Below are 15,862 nucleotides of genomic sequence, written 5' to 3'. Positions count from 1 at the left end.
TGTGTCGCATAATAGTTTTGCTGGCACAACCTGGAAAAATTCTCCCCTCAGAATTGCTACCTTGCGGAATAAATTTAAACCATCCCATCCAACAACAAATACAATGTAAACATCTTCTCACCTTCAAGGCCCTTCACAGCTTTGCTCCCTTCTACCTCACTGATCTCCATCATCACAACCCCACTTGGAATCTTGGATCTGCCCATGCCAACCTCCTCACCCCTCCTATCCGAACCAAGTACCGGCGGACATGGGGAGACAGACCCTTTTCTATGACCGCCCCCTCCCTCTGGAATTCTCTCCCTCATCACTTCAGACATTCCCCTCTTAAAACTGCACTAAAAACCCCCATGTTCAAATATGCTTTTACTCTGTAATACTGTACATATGTAACAATCTCTCCTTTTTTGTACATACTGTTGCACCCGTATAATTTTTTTCTTTTTTTTTAATTTCGTGACTGTATATGGCTTCATCTGTTTTTTTCTTTTTATCATGTAAAGTGCCTTTGAGTGTTTTTTTAAAGCGCTATACATATAAAATATATATTTTTTATTTTAAGGTGCCACTTTTAGTATTAAAAAATATATACTGTATTGTCCTGAGGCATGTGGATGGCATTTAATACATCCGGGTTGAAGCCATGAATTATGAAAGCTCGCGTTCATGCTACGTGTGCAGTTAATATTAAAAAAAAAAGACTAAATCCACGTACAAACGTAGACTGTAGGCGGGGCGTACTTCTTTTCCCGCGTAAAATTTCGTCAAACAGGAAACGGAAGTGGCAGCAAACCGGAAGTCCATTACTGTGACGTCCCCACGTCGTAAACAAAACAACGCTTCGTGTTGCGACATCTTCATTTGTTTGTTTGCCGCTCTCACGTTGGCTTTGAAGGATTTCCACCCCGCAACTGTCGCGACGGACAAGTTCCGGCGCCTTGTCGCAGCTCATGTGAGCTCACTTTCATAATTGTAGTAGCTCACTTGAGCTCACGGTCTTTGTTTCTTTCTTATAGCAGCTCACTTGAGCTTAGCTTCAGACAAGCCGGTGGCGAGTGAAGCGTCGAGACATGGCCCAGCGCAGAGGAGTCATCAGCCTGCAGTTCAACCAGGACCACAGTAAGGAAGACTTTGACGCCCCACGCACATACAATGACGTCACAACACCAAGGCCTCGTTCTGAACGCATTTTAATGTTTTGAAACTAGATTGTGCTTTCAACCAATAATTGTAGAGTGGCATGTAACGTTTCAAAGATGAATTGATTGACATGCGACCGGCATTATCTGATCTATCGTTGGGTGAAAGGCAGTGTTGAAAATGCAGGGCTGGATTCAGAACATGTGCAGAAGGAATGGTGTGGAGAAAAGTTTCTGCTCTTGTTTCAGGTTGTTTTTGCTGCTCCATGGAGTCAGGCGTGCGCATTTACAACGTGGAGCCGTTGATGGAGAAAGGCCACCTGGGTAGGCCTCTCGCCTCCCCGGCCGCTGACGGGTGCCCGACCGCGGTTGGCCGCTAACGTGGCCTTCCGTCTGCTTTGCAGATCACGAACAGGTGGGCAGCGTGGCGTCGTGCTCCATGCTGCATCGCTCCAACCTGCTGGCTGTGGTTGGAGGCGGAGTCAGTCCCAAGTTCTCCGAGATATCTGGTGGGTAACTTTTAAATCCTCCGCCATCAAGTGATGATGAGGAGGATGATGAGGGGAAAACTGGCATGGGTTTTTAGTGCTGATCTGGGACGACGCGCGTGAGTGTCGGGACGCCAAAGACAAGCTGGTGCTGGAGTTCACCTTCACCAAGCCGGTGCTGGCGGTCCGAATGCGACACGACAAGTGAGTGGCAACCTCTTGCAATTGAATTTAAAGCTGTGCCACATGGACAGCATTTGTTGCGTTTGAACTTTTCAACTTGAAACGCCGGGCAGGCGAACTGTTCTTGAACCTTAATTTGCGGGCTGCCTCCTTTCAGGATCGTCATGGTGTTGAAGAACAGGATCTACGTGTACAGCTTTCCCGACAAACCGCACAAGCTCTTTGAGTTTGACACGCGCGACAACCCCAAAGGTGTGACCGCTCGTCCTCCACGCCAGCTGCGTCCCCCCCACCTTTGCAGGTCGGCCATTTTGTATCGTTTCTTTGCCGGCAGGTCTGTGCGACTTGTGTCCGAGTCTGGAGAAGCAGCTGCTGGTCTTCCCGGGACACAAATGTGGAAGTCTGCAGCTGGTGGTGAGTTGCTCTTTCCGCTTCCCGTCGCCAACGACGTCCAACTCGGGCCGCGCGGTGCCGCGCCTTTCATTCCTTCCCCCCCCAAAAAATGAGAATGGACCTACAGTGCAAACATAACTGACGGCGAGTTTGGCTTACCGTCACATCTCGCCTGGTTCAGGATCTGTCCAACACCAAACCGGGGACGTCGTCGGCGCCGTTCACCATCAACGCGCACCAGAGCGAGATCGCCTGCGTGGCGCTCAACCAGCCGGGAAGCGTGGTCGCCTCGGCCTCTCGCAAGGGGACGCTCATACGGCTCTTTGACACCAACAGCCGCGACAAACTGGTGGAGCTGCGGCGAGGCACCGACCCCGCCACCCTCTACTGGTAAGAGCGCTGCGACTTCCTGTCTGCCAGTCTTATCGACTTCCTGTTTTGAATCAACATCCCGTCTGCTCCATCTTGTTCCACTTCTTCTCAACGTGCTCAATTTCTGCCCTCCATTCATCATCGACTTCATTTTCTGCTTACCGGCCGCTCTTCCTGGCTGCCGTCTGCTCGCCGTTTGTTCATTGAGGCCGCGTTTTTGTTTGCGGCTGACCATGTCCACTTCCTGCGCGCAGCCTCAACTTCAGTCACGACTCGTCGTTCTTGTGCGCGTCCAGCGACAAAGGGACGGTCCACATCTTCGCCCTGAAAGACACCAAACTCAACCGCCGCTCCGCGTAAGGCCGGCGCGCCAGCCCGCTTCAAACCTCAACCCACCTTGACCCCGCCCGCTCATGTGTGTGTGTCAGGTTGGCACGTGTGGGCAAGGTGGGCCCCGTGATCGGTCAGTATGTGGATAGCCAGTGGTCGCTGGCCAGCTTCACCGTGCCCGCCGAATGCGCCTGCATCTGCGCCTTCGGGAAGAACACGTCCAAGAACGTCAACTCCGTCATCGGTCAGCAAGCGCCGCTCGCCCCTCATCGGTGTTTTATTGCCGTCCGGCGAGGTAAACGTCAATCCTAACGCTTGTTGTCGTCCCTCCCGCAGCCATCTGTGTGGACGGCACCTTCCACAAGTACGTCTTCACGCCTGACGGAAACTGCAACCGCGAAGCCTTCGACGTCTACTTGGACATTTGCGATGACGATGACTTTTGAAAATGACCGCAAAATGACGGAGCGAGAGAGGAAAGGATGCGAAGAGACGTCGAAGGAACGGCAGGACTCTGTACTCAGTCGTCATGACAACAGGTGGACCGAGGTGTCATGCCTGTGACTGATTTGTGCGAGACATTTCAACCACTCGGCGTATCAGTCAGAGCGCCCCCGTGATTGGATTTGTAGTTTTTGACAAAGTGAACAAATAAAGGAAGTGGTTCTAATAGAACTAAATTTAAAAATACACTTTAAAAATATACATTTTATTTGATCCAATGAAAATTGACTGCCAAAATGTACTCACACATGATAATGCTGCAGCATAGGACAACTATGAAAATATCCAAACAAGAAATAAAACAGGCCTCACCCCAATGCAGAAAACGACAATTAGCAGAACAAAACAAATGGAGTATTTTTCATATCCTGATCAAATTCATAGTGACTGAAACTTTTCCAACCAGTGAAAGTTCAGGCGCCGGCAGAAAAGGCGTGCATGGTCTCCAAGACGAGGCTCAGGTGGTCCAGGAAGGATTTGACGGACACGCGCAGGACCCGAGCTTCGTCGGCGCGCCACTTCCTGAAAAGGTCACAATGCACAAATATGTCATTGGCGGCAATGTGACGGAGCGACGCGGCTGAGGCAAAGACTCCTCACACGTTTAGTACGCTTCCCGTGAGCGTCAGCCGTTTGTGAACGCCACCTCGCCGGGGCTCGCGGTCGGGACTCAGCGAGCCAAGAGCCACGGCGGCCTGACGTGCTGATGGGAAGGGGACGTCTAGAGAGCTGGAGGAGGGAGAGTCAAGGAATCTTATGCAACCAGTCACTGCTCTAGCGTCACCAGCAGTGGCTGGGAGGAGTTCCAGTGTACATTTAGAATCCCAAGTACAATTACTGTAATGAGTAGAATTTGTCTCGTACTGCTGGATTTGAAAACGAGAGTACTTGCATCACTTTGTCAAACTCAGAGGATGACAGGACATAAGATGGAACCAGAGAGAGGGAAAGTCACCCGTCTATGGTTGACTTCTTGACTGATTCTGTCACATTTTGGGGTCACACTGTGGTGCAGTGTGCAGTTTTTTTTCGTTGGATTGGTACTTAGCTCTGATTGAATATGAATATTCGCCAGATTCACCATTTTTTCCGCAAAGGCAACATCCAAAAAGTGCAACAAGACACCGTTTGCCCGGCATTTTTTCGTCCACATTTGTGCTGTTACGGTATATGAACGACGAGATATTTTCATGGTATTCCTCAATATGACACGCTCCGATTGCAAACCAACGGTAGTATGTAGTTGAATGAAAAGTACAACGTTCGACGATTCAGTTTTAACTGAAATCGAAGGATACAACTCCAGTTTGCTCGCTTGGTCGTCGTTTACGGGCACCGCCATCTTGTTTGTTATTGGAAGTCTTCTTCGTCCGAGTCGTTTGAGCACCGTCATTGTGCGCGGCTGCCCCCAAGTGGTAGAGAACAGCGCACAAAACTGAAAGCGTTCGGAGGTATTTATTTTACGCGATTGAGTTGTATGTATGTTGTAAATATTAATTAAAAGTTTTGCTCATCTTGCTTGCTGTTCATCAACACTAAGATTTGTGGCAGATTCTTGACCTTTTTTTGTCTGGCGCTGTCAAAATCAGCTGTGCCCGTGCATGTGTTGCAGTTTGTTGTTTGGACGTGTGAGCAGCTCCTCGAGGAAGCGCCGACAGAAATTCCTTTCAAATCTTCTCAGACACCTTCTGAAGTCACAAGACACGGTAAGGCAGGCAGTGGTGTGTTTCTTTTTCAAAGTCAAACACAACAACTAACACATAAAAGGGGGCACCTTTTGAGTGTCCCTCGGGCGTCCTGTACGTTCATAGAAGTGCAGGACCAAAAACAGTGTTGTCTAAATTACCAGACATTTTTACATTTGAGAGACTTTATTGTGGTATTGGTATGATACATACTTCTAAAACAACACAGCTCAAATTGCCTTTAATGATACGTCGTTTAATTGTATCGTGAATTGACATGCATTTTAAGTAAAGACAGGCTAATAATGTCTGACAAGAATACGGAAACCGATACATATCAATATTCATCAGTTTGTTTGTTTGTTTTTTCCAATAGTGCACGTCCACTCGCTGATGGCGGCACCAAAGAGAGGCGGCGGGATGCTGCGTGACCTGCAGGTGGCGCTGCAGCTGAAGATCGACGAGCTGACGGAGCGAGACGCGCTGATCGACGAATTGGAGTCGGAACTGGACGCCAAAGAGCTCCTGATTGGACATCTGCGGGCCGAGCTGGACCGACATCGCAGCTCGGCGCCGGGTGCGGACCACACCCCCACCGAGGTGCAAAACGCAGGTGGGAATGCCTTCAAGAATCTTTTCATTTTCATTCATGGGTGAATCTTTTTATTTGTTGGCTCATCAGTACAGTACGAGTAGAATAGAAGGCTGAGGTTGTTGTTGGTTTTCGGCATCCAGCAGGTGGCGCTGCAGTAATGACGGCCGCGTCACTGGACGAGCCTCAGCGTACCAAGAGACAGGCCATCTCTGCTGAACCCACCGCGCTGGATCCCACCCAGCTCACTGACGTCACGCTCACCAGCTATTGCAAGACCAAAGAGTGAGATCCCCACATATGAAAACCAAAATTGCACAGTCTAGGAATTTTTACAAAATGGTCAGCTCAGTATCTAGTGTCCGGGGAAGGATTTCCAAGGGAAGGCCAGAAAAGTCGCCACTGGAGCCAGAGCATGTTGGCGTGTTTGCGTGCAGGTCCAGCGAGTTGATCCAAAGAGCGCTGATGGACAACGACTTCATGAAGCACCTGGAACACGGACAGGTGAGAATCACGCCGTCGTCCATTTTGTCTTGGCTGTGACGTCCGCGCTGTTTTCCGTCCCGCCGGTCCAGATCCTCACCATCCTGGACTGCATGCGGCCCACCAGCCTGGACAAAGGATGCTGCGTCATCCAGGAGGGCGACGACGGATCCAGCGTCTACGTTCTCGAGGGTGAGTTTTGCTTCTGCCACTGATTTCTTCTTTTTCTCTGCTGTAGGAAGTGCCGTCGGTTCAAAGCGTCTATTGGCTCTGTTCACTCTCTCGCTGGGTCCTTCGAAGACTCCTCCTCATGTAGCCTACGTGGACAACATGAAGCGAGGCCAATGTGGACGGGCCTTCAGTTAATTTGAGCTGAGAACGGAAACGTGAACGTAAAGTCTGTCTAAATGATAAATTCGGCACTCGGAGGACTCCGAATTTGGACACGGCTTGTCCAAAGCCCAACATGGCGGACCTCGGCCAGGGAGGAGGAGGACATGCACCTGACCACTTTTGCGTTTCAAAAGGATGGTGGCAAAATGATCGGCCTTCAAAATAAAGCCGTTGCTCGCCCCAAGCCCAGATCATAACGGGCGGCTTGCGTCCCGTGTAAAAAGCGTGGCCCACGCCCGACAAGGACACACCCAAAGTGACGTCTACATTTTTACATTTGGCATCCATCAGAGGGCATGGTGGAGGTGAGCAAAGAAGGCAAAAAGCTGTGTACCATCGGCCCCGGAAAAGTCTTTGGCGAGCTCGCCATCTTGTACAACTGCACACGCACGGCCACGGTGACAGGTATTTGATGTCTAGCGTTCTGTGAAGCGCGGCTGTTGTGAAAGCGCTATATAAATAAAAATGTGTGTGTGCGCCCAGCGCTGACCCACATCAAGTTGTGGGCCATCGACCGTCAAGGCTTTCAGACCATCATGATGAGGACCGGCCTCATCAAACATTCCCAATACACGGACTTCCTACGAAGGTAACCCGAATGTGATAATGCCACACGCTATGCTGCCTTAGTGACGTCACGCCTCCTTGCCGGTAGCGTTCCGTCTTTCCAGACCCTTCCGGAGGACATTCTCAGCAAGCTGGCCGACATTCTGGAAGAGGTGACTCCGGACCCATCTGACACATGTCAAAGGTCATCTCTGATGATGTAACCCTGTGTGTGTGTGTGTGTGTGTGTATATACATCAGACTCACTACAACAACGGCGACTGCATCATCCGGCAAGGCGCCACGGGCGACACTTTCTTCATCATCAGCGAGGGTCAGGTGAGCAACGCCCACTTCCTATCTCCGGTTTTGCCCCGGCCGGTGTCCACATGGGCTGCAGCAAGGTTATCGCAGTTCACAAAAATGAACGATTGGGAAAAAAAAAAATCGTCCATAAATTCAAAATAAAAGCAGAAGTTGAAGCCAACGAAATGAAAAGAAACAATAAAAAAAAAAGTGACGTAACGTGTGGATAAGCTGACCTGATGGAGCAAAACAAGACTAGCATGATGGTGACGGCAAAAATTGGGGCAAAAGACTATTTTAAAAAATGAGATTGAATTCCACAAGACTTTTGTCTTGTATCAGCCAAAGGTTTTCTTTCATTTCTCATTTTATGTTATTAAAAAAAACAAAAACAATGCTAAAACTATTAAGGTCAACTAACTTGATGGCTTAGATGAGTGAATCCCAACCAGTTAATTGGTCAGAAAAATTACTTACAATAAATACCGTATCTTTCTCCATCTATATCTGCCAGTGTCTCTCGTGATAAACCAAATAAAAGATGGTAAAAAGTGTAATTGTCATGTCTATCCAGTTGGTTTGGAGATTCTTCAAATTCAGTGTGCGCCTTAGCCATTATGAGTGTGCGCATCCCATAACTGAAGAAAAAAAAAATCAAATCAACAACCTAAAGTATTCCGACGTGGGTGTTCAGGTGAACGTTTGGCAGCAGAGTGCCTCCGGCGACGAGCAGGTGCCAGTGAAGACGTTGTCGAAAGGCGACTGGTTCGGCGAGCAGGCGCTGAAAGGGTGAAGCGACGCCGCGCCGCCGTGAGCGACGGCGCCGTTCCCGCCTTCCAACTTTTTGTCGCCTTTCGCTGTCTCGCAGGGAAGACGTGCGCACAGCCAGCGTGACGGCAGAGGGCGCCGTCACCTGCCTGGTGGTGGACAGAGAGTGAGTGGTTTGCTTTGAGGCAGGGGGCGGAGCTACGTGGTGGTTCGTGGCGGGAATCCAGGTGGAAAAACTTGGAGATTGGTGATTTTTCCTGTCGTTTACGCATGGATGCGGTATTCTTTAAAACCTTTATTTTGCCACAAGTTATACAATGCCACAACAACAATAAACACAAATCAACTTAAAATTTCTTTTAATTTCTCTCTTTTTATTTTTATCCCCCACCAATATTGAATGACTTTTTAGCCCTCGCAATGCGGCTAGCCATCAAGTATGACATTCTGAAGGCACATACATCAGTCGTCATGTCTCCGTGGCGCGTTGGTTTCACACGTCTCTTGTCCCTCAGGTCCTTCAAGCAGCTGATTGGCGGCCTGGAGGAAGGCGACACCAAGCAGAGTGACGACGACCAAGTCCAATCCAAGTGAGCGGCCGACATCATTAACTAGCTAGCAGCCGCCGCGTCAAGCTAACGGCATGCTAACAACATGCGCGCAGGCGTCCGGCGGAGGACGACTTCTTCTCCAGCGTGACGCTTGACGACTTCCGCGTCGTCTGCACCTTGGGCATGGGGGGCTTCAGCCGCGTGGAGCTGGTGGGTGCGTGTGGATGTTTGCGGCGCGCTAACGGGCTTGCGTGTGCGGTGACACGCGGCCGGGACCCTTTCAGGTGCAGCTGAAGAGCAACGCCGGCCGCTCGTTTGCCCTCAAAGTGTTGAAGAAGCGCCACATCCTGGACACCAGGCAGCAGGAGCACATCCTGTCGGAGCGACGCATCATGATGGAGGTCCACAGCCCCTTCATCATCAGGTCACATGATAGTCATGCAATGCTAAAGTAGACGCGCAGATAACCCGAGACTGATGAGTAGTACAGATTTGACTCCTTTACCTAATTCGTCGCCTGGCAGCTGTTTTCAAAGCAGAGTTGCCCAAATTCAAATTCCCAGCAGCCTTCATTCAGCATTTTGATTATTCACAAAATATTCTGTGTCCCTCGCCTGCTGCAGGTTATACCGGACCTTCCGGGACCCAAAATATTTATACATGCTCCTGGAGGTTTGTCTTGGCGGTGAGCTGTGGACGCTTTTACGAGACAGGTGAGTGGCGTTGTGACGTCACAATGAAAGACAAACCAGCTCAAGTTCTGGCAAGGACCTCGACGCATGTTTTAAAATTTTAGATTTTTTTTTTTTTTTGCGAATCGGCTATCCCATCTCATTCTTTTCCACCAGGGGCTCATTTGACGACGGGACCACGCGATTCTACACGGCGTGCATCATCGAGGCTCTGGCGGAGCTCCACTGTAAGGGGATCATCTACCGGGACCTCAAGCCCGAGAATATCATCCTGGACCACAGAGGCTACGCCAAGCTGGTGAGTCTGCACGGCGCCGGTCAACATGATGACTGACGGAAGCGAGCTATTGTTTGGCTGTTAGGTGGATTTTGGCTTCGCTAAGAAGGTGGGCCTGGGGAAGAAGACCTGGACCTTCTGCGGAACTCCCGAGTACGTGGCTCCGGAGATCATCCTCAACAAAGGGCACGACAGCTCAGCCGACTGCTGGTCCCTCGGGATTCTGGTCTTTGAGCTTCTCAGCGGAAGGTCGGCGCACCAACATCTCCGCCGTTAGCGTGTTAGCTTCAACACGTCATTCACTTCCTGGTACCGCAGTCCGCCGTTTTCCGGCTCGGACCCGATGAAGACGTACAACATCATCTTGAGGGGCATCAACATGGTGGAATTCCCTAAAAAAATCACCAAGAGTGCCACCAACCTCATCAAGAGACTTTGCAGGTTGTGGCCTAGCAGAGATTCAGTTTGAGATTCAGAAAACGTCAGAGTCATGATCCTTCTGGTGATTTTGTGTGCGTGTGTTAGAGACAACCCCTCAGAACGTCTTGGGAACCAGAAGAACGGCGTGAAGGACATCCAGAAGCACAAGTGTGTAACATGACGCGTCTTTCTGATTGGCATTGTTGTTATCGCAACGTCTCCTCCTCCTCCTCGAATCAGGTGGTTTGAGGGCTTCAACTGGGACGGCCTCCGCCAGGGAACCATGGACTGTCCCTTTGCGCCAAGGGTGAGCGGTGGCTATCGTGTGCAGCATCAAAGGCGTGTTGTAGTCACGGCCCTTTTCAAAGCACCTCGGTTTCATGAGCTGGAAGGGGTTTTGGATAAAAGTAGTGCGAGGGTGCCGGCAGCATCTATGTTGTGTTTAGTTTGACGACGTCATCAATAGCGCGTTTTTTTTTGGCCACCAGGTGGACGGCCCGCTGGATAACAGCAACTTTGACGACTTCCCCCTGGACACGGAGGGCCCGCCCCCTGATGAGGAGTCAGGCTGGGACCTGGAGTTCTGACATCGCATGCAAACACCGAGTGAAACGCAGTCGACTTTCTGGTCTAGCCAGGTCAGTCTCTCTCTTTCTCTTGGTTACATCCCAAAATTAATTGTTTTTTTTTGAAGAACATGTCAGTTACAGATTTTTTTTTTTTGTGAGTGCCACTTTTGTCATTTTTCTGCCAAATTTGTATCCTTCTGCAAGTTATTTTAGTCTTACCAAGGAGGAGGAGAAAAAAAAATTGACCACACAATGACATCATCTTTAATGTGATATTCCTCAAACACCACTGAGGACACGTTAAGAAAATGACATTTTCAACATTTCCACTCGTCATCCAAGCCCTTTTGTTTTTTTTGTCCTTCCGCAAATTTGTCACCTTCTGTCCATTGGATGGCTATTACATCCCTTCCTGACATCACATGAACACATTTAGCTTTTCACAGCCGCAACGAAAATGCACAATAAATCCGTCTATTTTTTTTTCTTCTTCTCATTGATAAGCCACGTTCACATTAAAAAACAAAAAAAACCCCAAAAAGGTGAAGAGTTACCGTACATTTCCGCGGCGCCAACAGTACATTCACTCCCAGCGAGATGGCGATTAAACAGCGTATCTTCGATCGACACAGTTGTAAATTTAGTGGTTAAAACCTGAGTTGTTCCAACGTACGTCTGTTCAGAAAACCGCACAGCAACGCACATAAAAAAAAAAAAAGTAGACGTTATTGATCCGATCGGGAGGATTATTATCTGCATGACTGAAGCAATGCCAGATTCTTACACGGACACAAAGGGTGGATTAGTCATGGATGTCGACAGTGGATAGAAAAAGGCGACTCAGAAGAAAAATAAAATAAAAATCTGCGAGAAAAAAAACAGAACTTTTTTTTTAGGGGGTGGGGGTTGTCAGTGTGCTGACTTCCATTAACCCTTTCATGCCCCCCCCCCCTGAAACCTGGTAAGCCGTCCACTGTCGTAAGCGCTGTCCCCGAAAGGGTAAATATCAGCTTGAATGTGATTGGTTAATTTTGAACCCAGGCAAAAGCCATTTGGAAGAGGCCATGCACACTTGTGCAACCAGACAATTTTTTTGGTTGAATTTTTCCTGCATCTTAATTATCATTTTTAGATCACCAAATCCCGGCATTTTTATATCCACTGTGCGCAACCGAACGGTGACCTCAATGGACTTTGTACAGATGACTTTTTAAACACGCCAAGTGAAAGAAGCAACAAAGTCATCCTTTCTTTTTTTTTTTTTTATTCTTTCAGGGTCCTTGTCCCTTTTCCGCCGTGGACGCCAAGTGAGCAAAACGTCCAGTCACCGCAACCCGAGGAACATTCTCGTCATCTTCCGTCACAAAAGGTCCTCGTAATCCAACAGTTTGGAGTGCTGACGCGTCTTCCACAGGCGGTAGAGGCGGAAGTCGAAGTACATCTCGATCATCTCTTTGCCTTCACAAGTGAGAAAAGTTGTTTGATTCATTCATACTTGGGACACGTCAGCAGCGCCTGGAGATATTTTTGCATTTGTGCCCCTTTCCTGATTAAAATGAATTGGAAGTGCTATTTGTCTGTTCTGGAATTCCCAAAACACAAGAAACATTTAATAAAAGAAAAATAGCATTCTATAGTCTAGTACTTTACACTTGACAGTGTCAAAAATGTGTTAATATGTCATGTTTTGGGCTTTGGGTCTATTCTTGCAGTGTTTGTGGGTCATGTGCTGCCCTCTGCTGGATAGAGTTGTAATTAATTTTTGTGAGTGCGTGAGTGTCTCGACATTTTTTGCATGTACTGAGAATGCGAGTATCTTGGTGACGCATCACTTAATAGGGACACAAGTGCGCTTCCATAGTCGTGCCACGTGGGGACTAAAACTGGGCTTAAACTTGCTCGCCCGAGAACATTTCTTGGAATGTGATGCCAACACCCACCCTGCGCAGAAAGCTCCAGTGGCGACTCGAACTCCACGGAATAAGGCCTCATCAGATTCTTCAGTTTCTGGAACAGCTGTTTGGGCGCAGATAAAAGAAAGCAAAGGCCGTTTAAGCTCCTTTTACGCTCGGATCCGCGCTCAGGAGAGAAGACTGACTGACAGACTTTAGCTTGTGTTGCTGCACCAAGCACACGCTTGGACAAGGACAAATGGAGTTAGCGATTGCAAACAAGATGTTTGACCACAAGTTGCATGCGTCATGTTTGATGCATTCAACTTTGTTGGGTCGTCGCTGAATGTGAAATGTTACCCAAAATGTCATATTGTACTTAATGAATTCCTTGTACTGATTTTTAGTTTATTTCAAGACGTCTTCCCCCAGGGTTGAAGTTAATATGACAAAATAAAAGTGCGCAACAGTTTTTTTTTTTTTGGGAGCGGGTGGGGGGGGGGGAGTCTTGAAGCAACTGTGTATGTACAATGTTTGACAAGCTGGAAAAAACACTGATCCCGCAGTCTGTCGTTCTTCGTGTTGCCAGATAGCCCATCAAGCCCTCCGAGATCCAAATTGATGTCACGTTTTGGCAGACATGACTGGGAAGGACACAAATCCCTGGCCTGGGTCAACGTTTGTTGGCATGCGCACGTCCGCGGGCGCCATTTGTTGTCTTTCACCGTTTTTGCAGAGTGAGATGCATCCAAGCGCCACATACGGAAAGGGTCCAAAAAGGGACCCAGCCAATGTTGGGTTATTTATACCCGGCGCAGTGGCGTTGAGGATTTGACCCAGTTGCACGAGCATTTTCCGAGAAGAAGAGCAAGCAACTGTCCCCCTCCGGCATCAGCTCTTCAAACCACCCAAAATGCTGGGCCAAAGTAACGAACCCAAGCATGGGGAAAAGTAACCCAACAGCAGCAATTTTTTTGGGGTGCGTACCTTCTCTCCATTTGGGTTACCCAGGACGTAGCATCCCATGATGTGGATGAGGTTGGGCTCCGGGTTGACTTTACTCATCATTCTGCTGAGTCGCCTCCAGAATCTAAATCAACCCCCAAAAAAAGGCTTCAGCCGAGGCCAACTTGTCCCCTTTCCCGACAAGATCAAATCTAACGAATGACAAGTGTCTGCATTTAGACGTTTTTCATAACTTTAACAAGCAGTATGACGCAACATTTCTGCAATCACCTTTAAAACTGGGGTTTGCAGTAGATACATGTAATGGTTATGCTTCCAAAAAAAAAGAATAGTTCTTCCACGTGTTCTTAACCACACTTTGGTAAAATATGAGATACCCCCTTTTAGGAGTTATGAAGATAAAGAAATGGACTCACTGGCTCATGTCTTCCTCCTTTTCCACCTTAGCGAATGTTGCTACTTTATTCTTCAGGAGGTACAAGTGACCTGGCCCTCCCTAAATGACACACAAAACACACCTTGATGCCTTATTTCATTTTTATTTTTTAACTGCATGCAAGAACTGGCATCTGCTGCTGCAAAAAAAAAAAAAAAAATCATCGCTGTCGAATTAAAATCCTGCATTCGATAAATCTGACCAGGCTGAGGGGTCATCATTGAAAGACGCAGAAATGTTTATCCTTGACAACTGTGGGGTGGCTGATACCCCACGTGGAGCCGTCGAAGTCTTCAACCCTGCCACGAATACATCATCCATTTGCATCCCGCGTCCCCCACCTGGCAAAAGATGAGCATCCTCCAGAATTTGCTTCCCCTTCTGTAAGCTGCGAGCTTCTTCTCGATTTCCTCTGAGGAAGAGAGAAGGGAAGAACGGTAAGAGGAATGGAGTTTCTGTAAAAACATTCCTTGGTGTCTGAATTAACATATGGATACGAAGGCGTTTTTGGCCGAAAGAAACGACCATGTATAGTAAAGCGTTCTTAGCCCAAAAAAAGACATAGTATAGTAAGGCGTTTTTAGGCCGAAAAAAACGACCATGTATAGTAAGGCGTTTTTAGGCCGAAAAAAACGACATAGTATATTAAGGCGTTTTTAGGCCGAAAAAAACGACTTAGTATAGTAAGAAGTTTTTAGGCCGAAAAAACCGACATAGTATAGTAAGGCGTTTTTAGCCCGAAAAAAACGACATAGTATAGTAAGGCGTTTTTAAGCCGAAAAAAACGACATAGTATAGTAAGGCGTTTTTAGGCCGAAAAAAACGACAGTATATATAGTAAGGCGTTTTTAGCAAAAAAAAACACGACATAGTATAGTAAGGCGTTTTTAGCAAAAAACAACAACATAGTATAGTAGGGCGTTTTTAAGCTGAAAAAAACGACATAGTATAGTAAGGCGTTTTTAGCCCGAAAAAAACGACCATGTATATATAGTAAGGCGTTTTTAGCCGAAAAAAACGACCATGTATAGTAAGGCGTTTTTTGCCGAAAAAAACGACCATGTATATATAGTAAGGTGTTTTTAGCCGAAAAAACGACCATGTATCTATCGTAAGGCATTTTAAGCCGAAAAATACCGACCATGTATACTAAGGTGTTTTTAGCTGAAAAAAATGACCATGTATAGTAAGGCGGGGCGGCCCGGTAGTCCAGTGGTTAGCACGTCGGCTTCACAGTGCAGAGGTACCGGGTTTGATTCCAGCTCCGGTCTCCCTGTGTGGAGTTTGCATGTTCTCCCCGGGCCTGCGTGGGTTTTCTCCGGGTGCTCCGGTTTCCTCCCACATTCCGAAAACATGCGTGGCAGGTTGATTGGAAGCTCTAAATTTTCGGTCGTTTTTTTCGGCTAAAAATGCCTTACTATACATGGTCGTTTTTTTCGGCCAAAAACGCCGTACTATACATGGTCGTTTTTTTTCGGCCAAAAACGCCTTAGTATACATGTTTTTTTTTTGGGCTAAAAACGCCTAACAATACATGGTCGTTTTTTTGGGCTAAAAACGCCTTACTATACATGGTTGTTTTTTCCGGCCAAAAACGCCTTACTATATATGGTCGTCTTTTTCGGCTAAAAACGGTATTTTTTTACGGCCATAAAACGCCTGACTATACATGGTCAGTTTTTTTCGGCCAAAAACGCCTTACTATACATGGTCGTTTTTTACGGCCATAAAACGCCTGACTATACATGGTCGTTTTTTTTCGGCTAAAAACACCTTACTATACATGGTTGGTTTTTTTTCGGCCAAAAACGCCTTACTATACATGGTCATGTTTTTTTCGGCTATAAATGCCTTCGTATAGATTGCCGGAAAAAATG

General features: G+C 47.7%; 4 protein-coding genes across 8 annotated transcripts in view; 2 read left to right on the top strand and 2 right to left on the bottom strand.

The window, feature by feature from the left end:
- Positions 1 to 808: 808 nt before the first annotated feature.
- wdr45 (WD repeat domain 45) lies at positions 809 to 3,595 on the top strand. 2 transcript variants are annotated; one of them, XM_086135064.1, is made up of 11 exons: positions 809 to 952; positions 1,017 to 1,119; positions 1,389 to 1,463; positions 1,544 to 1,648; positions 1,726 to 1,831; positions 1,968 to 2,062; positions 2,145 to 2,224; positions 2,385 to 2,593; positions 2,830 to 2,931; positions 3,004 to 3,149; positions 3,242 to 3,595. In XM_086135064.1, the coding sequence occupies exons 2-11, from the start codon at positions 1,071 to 1,073 to the stop codon at positions 3,349 to 3,351; spliced, it is 1,077 nt and encodes a 358-aa protein (XP_085991190.1). In that variant the 5' UTR covers positions 809 to 952; positions 1,017 to 1,070; the 3' UTR covers positions 3,352 to 3,595. The 2 variants fall into 2 exon arrangements, with proteins under 2 accessions (XP_085991190.1, XP_085991189.1); XM_086135063.1 differs by having other exon boundaries at positions 809 to 1,119.
- Positions 3,594 to 4,802, bottom strand: lage3 (L antigen family member 3). Its single transcript, XM_086135065.1, has 3 exons — positions 4,708 to 4,802; positions 4,010 to 4,138; positions 3,594 to 3,931 (listed from the first exon to the last, which is right to left on the bottom strand). The coding sequence occupies exons 1-3, from the start codon at positions 4,800 to 4,802 to the stop codon at positions 3,823 to 3,825; spliced, it is 333 nt and encodes a 110-aa protein (XP_085991191.1). The 3' UTR covers positions 3,594 to 3,822.
- Positions 4,343 to 12,467, top strand: LOC147191829 (cGMP-dependent protein kinase 1-like). 4 transcript variants are annotated; one of them, XM_086135060.1, is made up of 23 exons: positions 4,343 to 4,860; positions 5,022 to 5,115; positions 5,471 to 5,707; positions 5,833 to 5,971; positions 6,124 to 6,190; positions 6,262 to 6,361; positions 6,854 to 6,967; positions 7,046 to 7,151; positions 7,218 to 7,281; positions 7,370 to 7,447; positions 8,109 to 8,203; positions 8,283 to 8,348; positions 8,698 to 8,772; positions 8,847 to 8,943; positions 9,018 to 9,157; positions 9,357 to 9,446; positions 9,582 to 9,723; positions 9,788 to 9,951; positions 10,021 to 10,143; positions 10,228 to 10,290; positions 10,363 to 10,429; positions 10,611 to 10,760; positions 11,967 to 12,467. In XM_086135060.1, the coding sequence occupies exons 3-22, from the start codon at positions 5,488 to 5,490 to the stop codon at positions 10,707 to 10,709; spliced, it is 2,109 nt and encodes a 702-aa protein (XP_085991186.1). In that variant the 5' UTR covers positions 4,343 to 4,860; positions 5,022 to 5,115; positions 5,471 to 5,487; the 3' UTR covers positions 10,710 to 10,760; positions 11,967 to 12,467. The 4 variants fall into 4 exon arrangements, with proteins under 4 accessions (XP_085991186.1, XP_085991184.1, XP_085991187.1 ...); XM_086135058.1 differs by having other exon boundaries at positions 5,830 to 5,971; XM_086135059.1 differs by lacking the exon at positions 4,343 to 4,860 and having other exon boundaries at positions 4,931 to 5,115; positions 5,830 to 5,971.
- Positions 10,940 to 15,862, bottom strand: part of nsmfa (NMDA receptor synaptonuclear signaling and neuronal migration factor a) — a 27,213-nt gene continuing 22,290 nt past the window's right edge. The window contains exons 11-15 of the mRNA XM_086135066.1: positions 14,327 to 14,397; positions 13,966 to 14,045; positions 13,571 to 13,673; positions 12,632 to 12,707; positions 10,940 to 12,149 (exon numbers count right to left, since the gene is read on the bottom strand). Coding sequence (XP_085991192.1) covers positions 12,052 to 12,149; positions 12,632 to 12,707; positions 13,571 to 13,673; positions 13,966 to 14,045; positions 14,327 to 14,397 — 428 coding nt within the window. The 3' untranslated portion in view covers positions 10,940 to 12,051. The remainder of the gene's footprint in view (positions 12,150 to 12,631; positions 12,708 to 13,570; positions 13,674 to 13,965; positions 14,046 to 14,326; positions 14,398 to 15,862) is intronic.

This window comes from Hippocampus guttulatus, chromosome 17, assembly GCF_054856545.1.
Source record: "Hippocampus guttulatus isolate MCC_2025c chromosome 17, RoL_Hgut_1.0, whole genome shotgun sequence".
Classification (NCBI taxonomy): domain Eukaryota; kingdom Metazoa; phylum Chordata; class Actinopteri; order Syngnathiformes; family Syngnathidae; genus Hippocampus; species Hippocampus guttulatus.
Note: the sequence above shows the minus strand (reverse complement) of the source record. Positions and strands in the feature narration are given on the sequence as shown.

Coding starts and splice junctions, on each gene's coding strand:
- LOC147191829 (XM_086135058.1), top strand. CDS start 5,488: ATGGCGGCACCAAAGAGAGGCGGCGGGATGCTGCGTGACCTGCAGGTG. Junction 8,944..9,017: donor GCTTCAGCCGCGTGGAGCTG/GTGGGTGCGTGT, acceptor GGACCCTTTCAG/GTGCAGCTGAAGAGCAACGC. Junction 10,144..10,227: donor CTCATCAAGAGACTTTGCAG/GTTGTGGCCTAG, acceptor TGCGTGTGTTAG/AGACAACCCCTCAGAACGTC.
- lage3 (XM_086135065.1), bottom strand. CDS start 4,802: ATGACGGTGCTCAAACGACTCGGACGAAGAAGACTTCCAATAACAAAC. Junction 4,139..4,707: donor CAAGCGAGCAAACTGGAGTT/GTATCCTTCGAT, acceptor TCCCTCCTCCAG/CTCTCTAGACGTCCCCTTCC. Junction 3,932..4,009: donor ACGGGAAGCGTACTAAACGT/GTGAGGAGTCTT, acceptor TGACCTTTTCAG/GAAGTGGCGCGCCGACGAAG.
- wdr45 (XM_086135064.1), top strand. CDS start 1,071: ATGGCCCAGCGCAGAGGAGTCATCAGCCTGCAGTTCAACCAGGACCAC. Junction 2,063..2,144: donor CACGCGCGACAACCCCAAAG/GTGTGACCGCTC, acceptor CTTTGCCGGCAG/GTCTGTGCGACTTGTGTCCG. Junction 2,932..3,003: donor AAACTCAACCGCCGCTCCGC/GTAAGGCCGGCG, acceptor TGTGTGTGTCAG/GTTGGCACGTGTGGGCAAGG.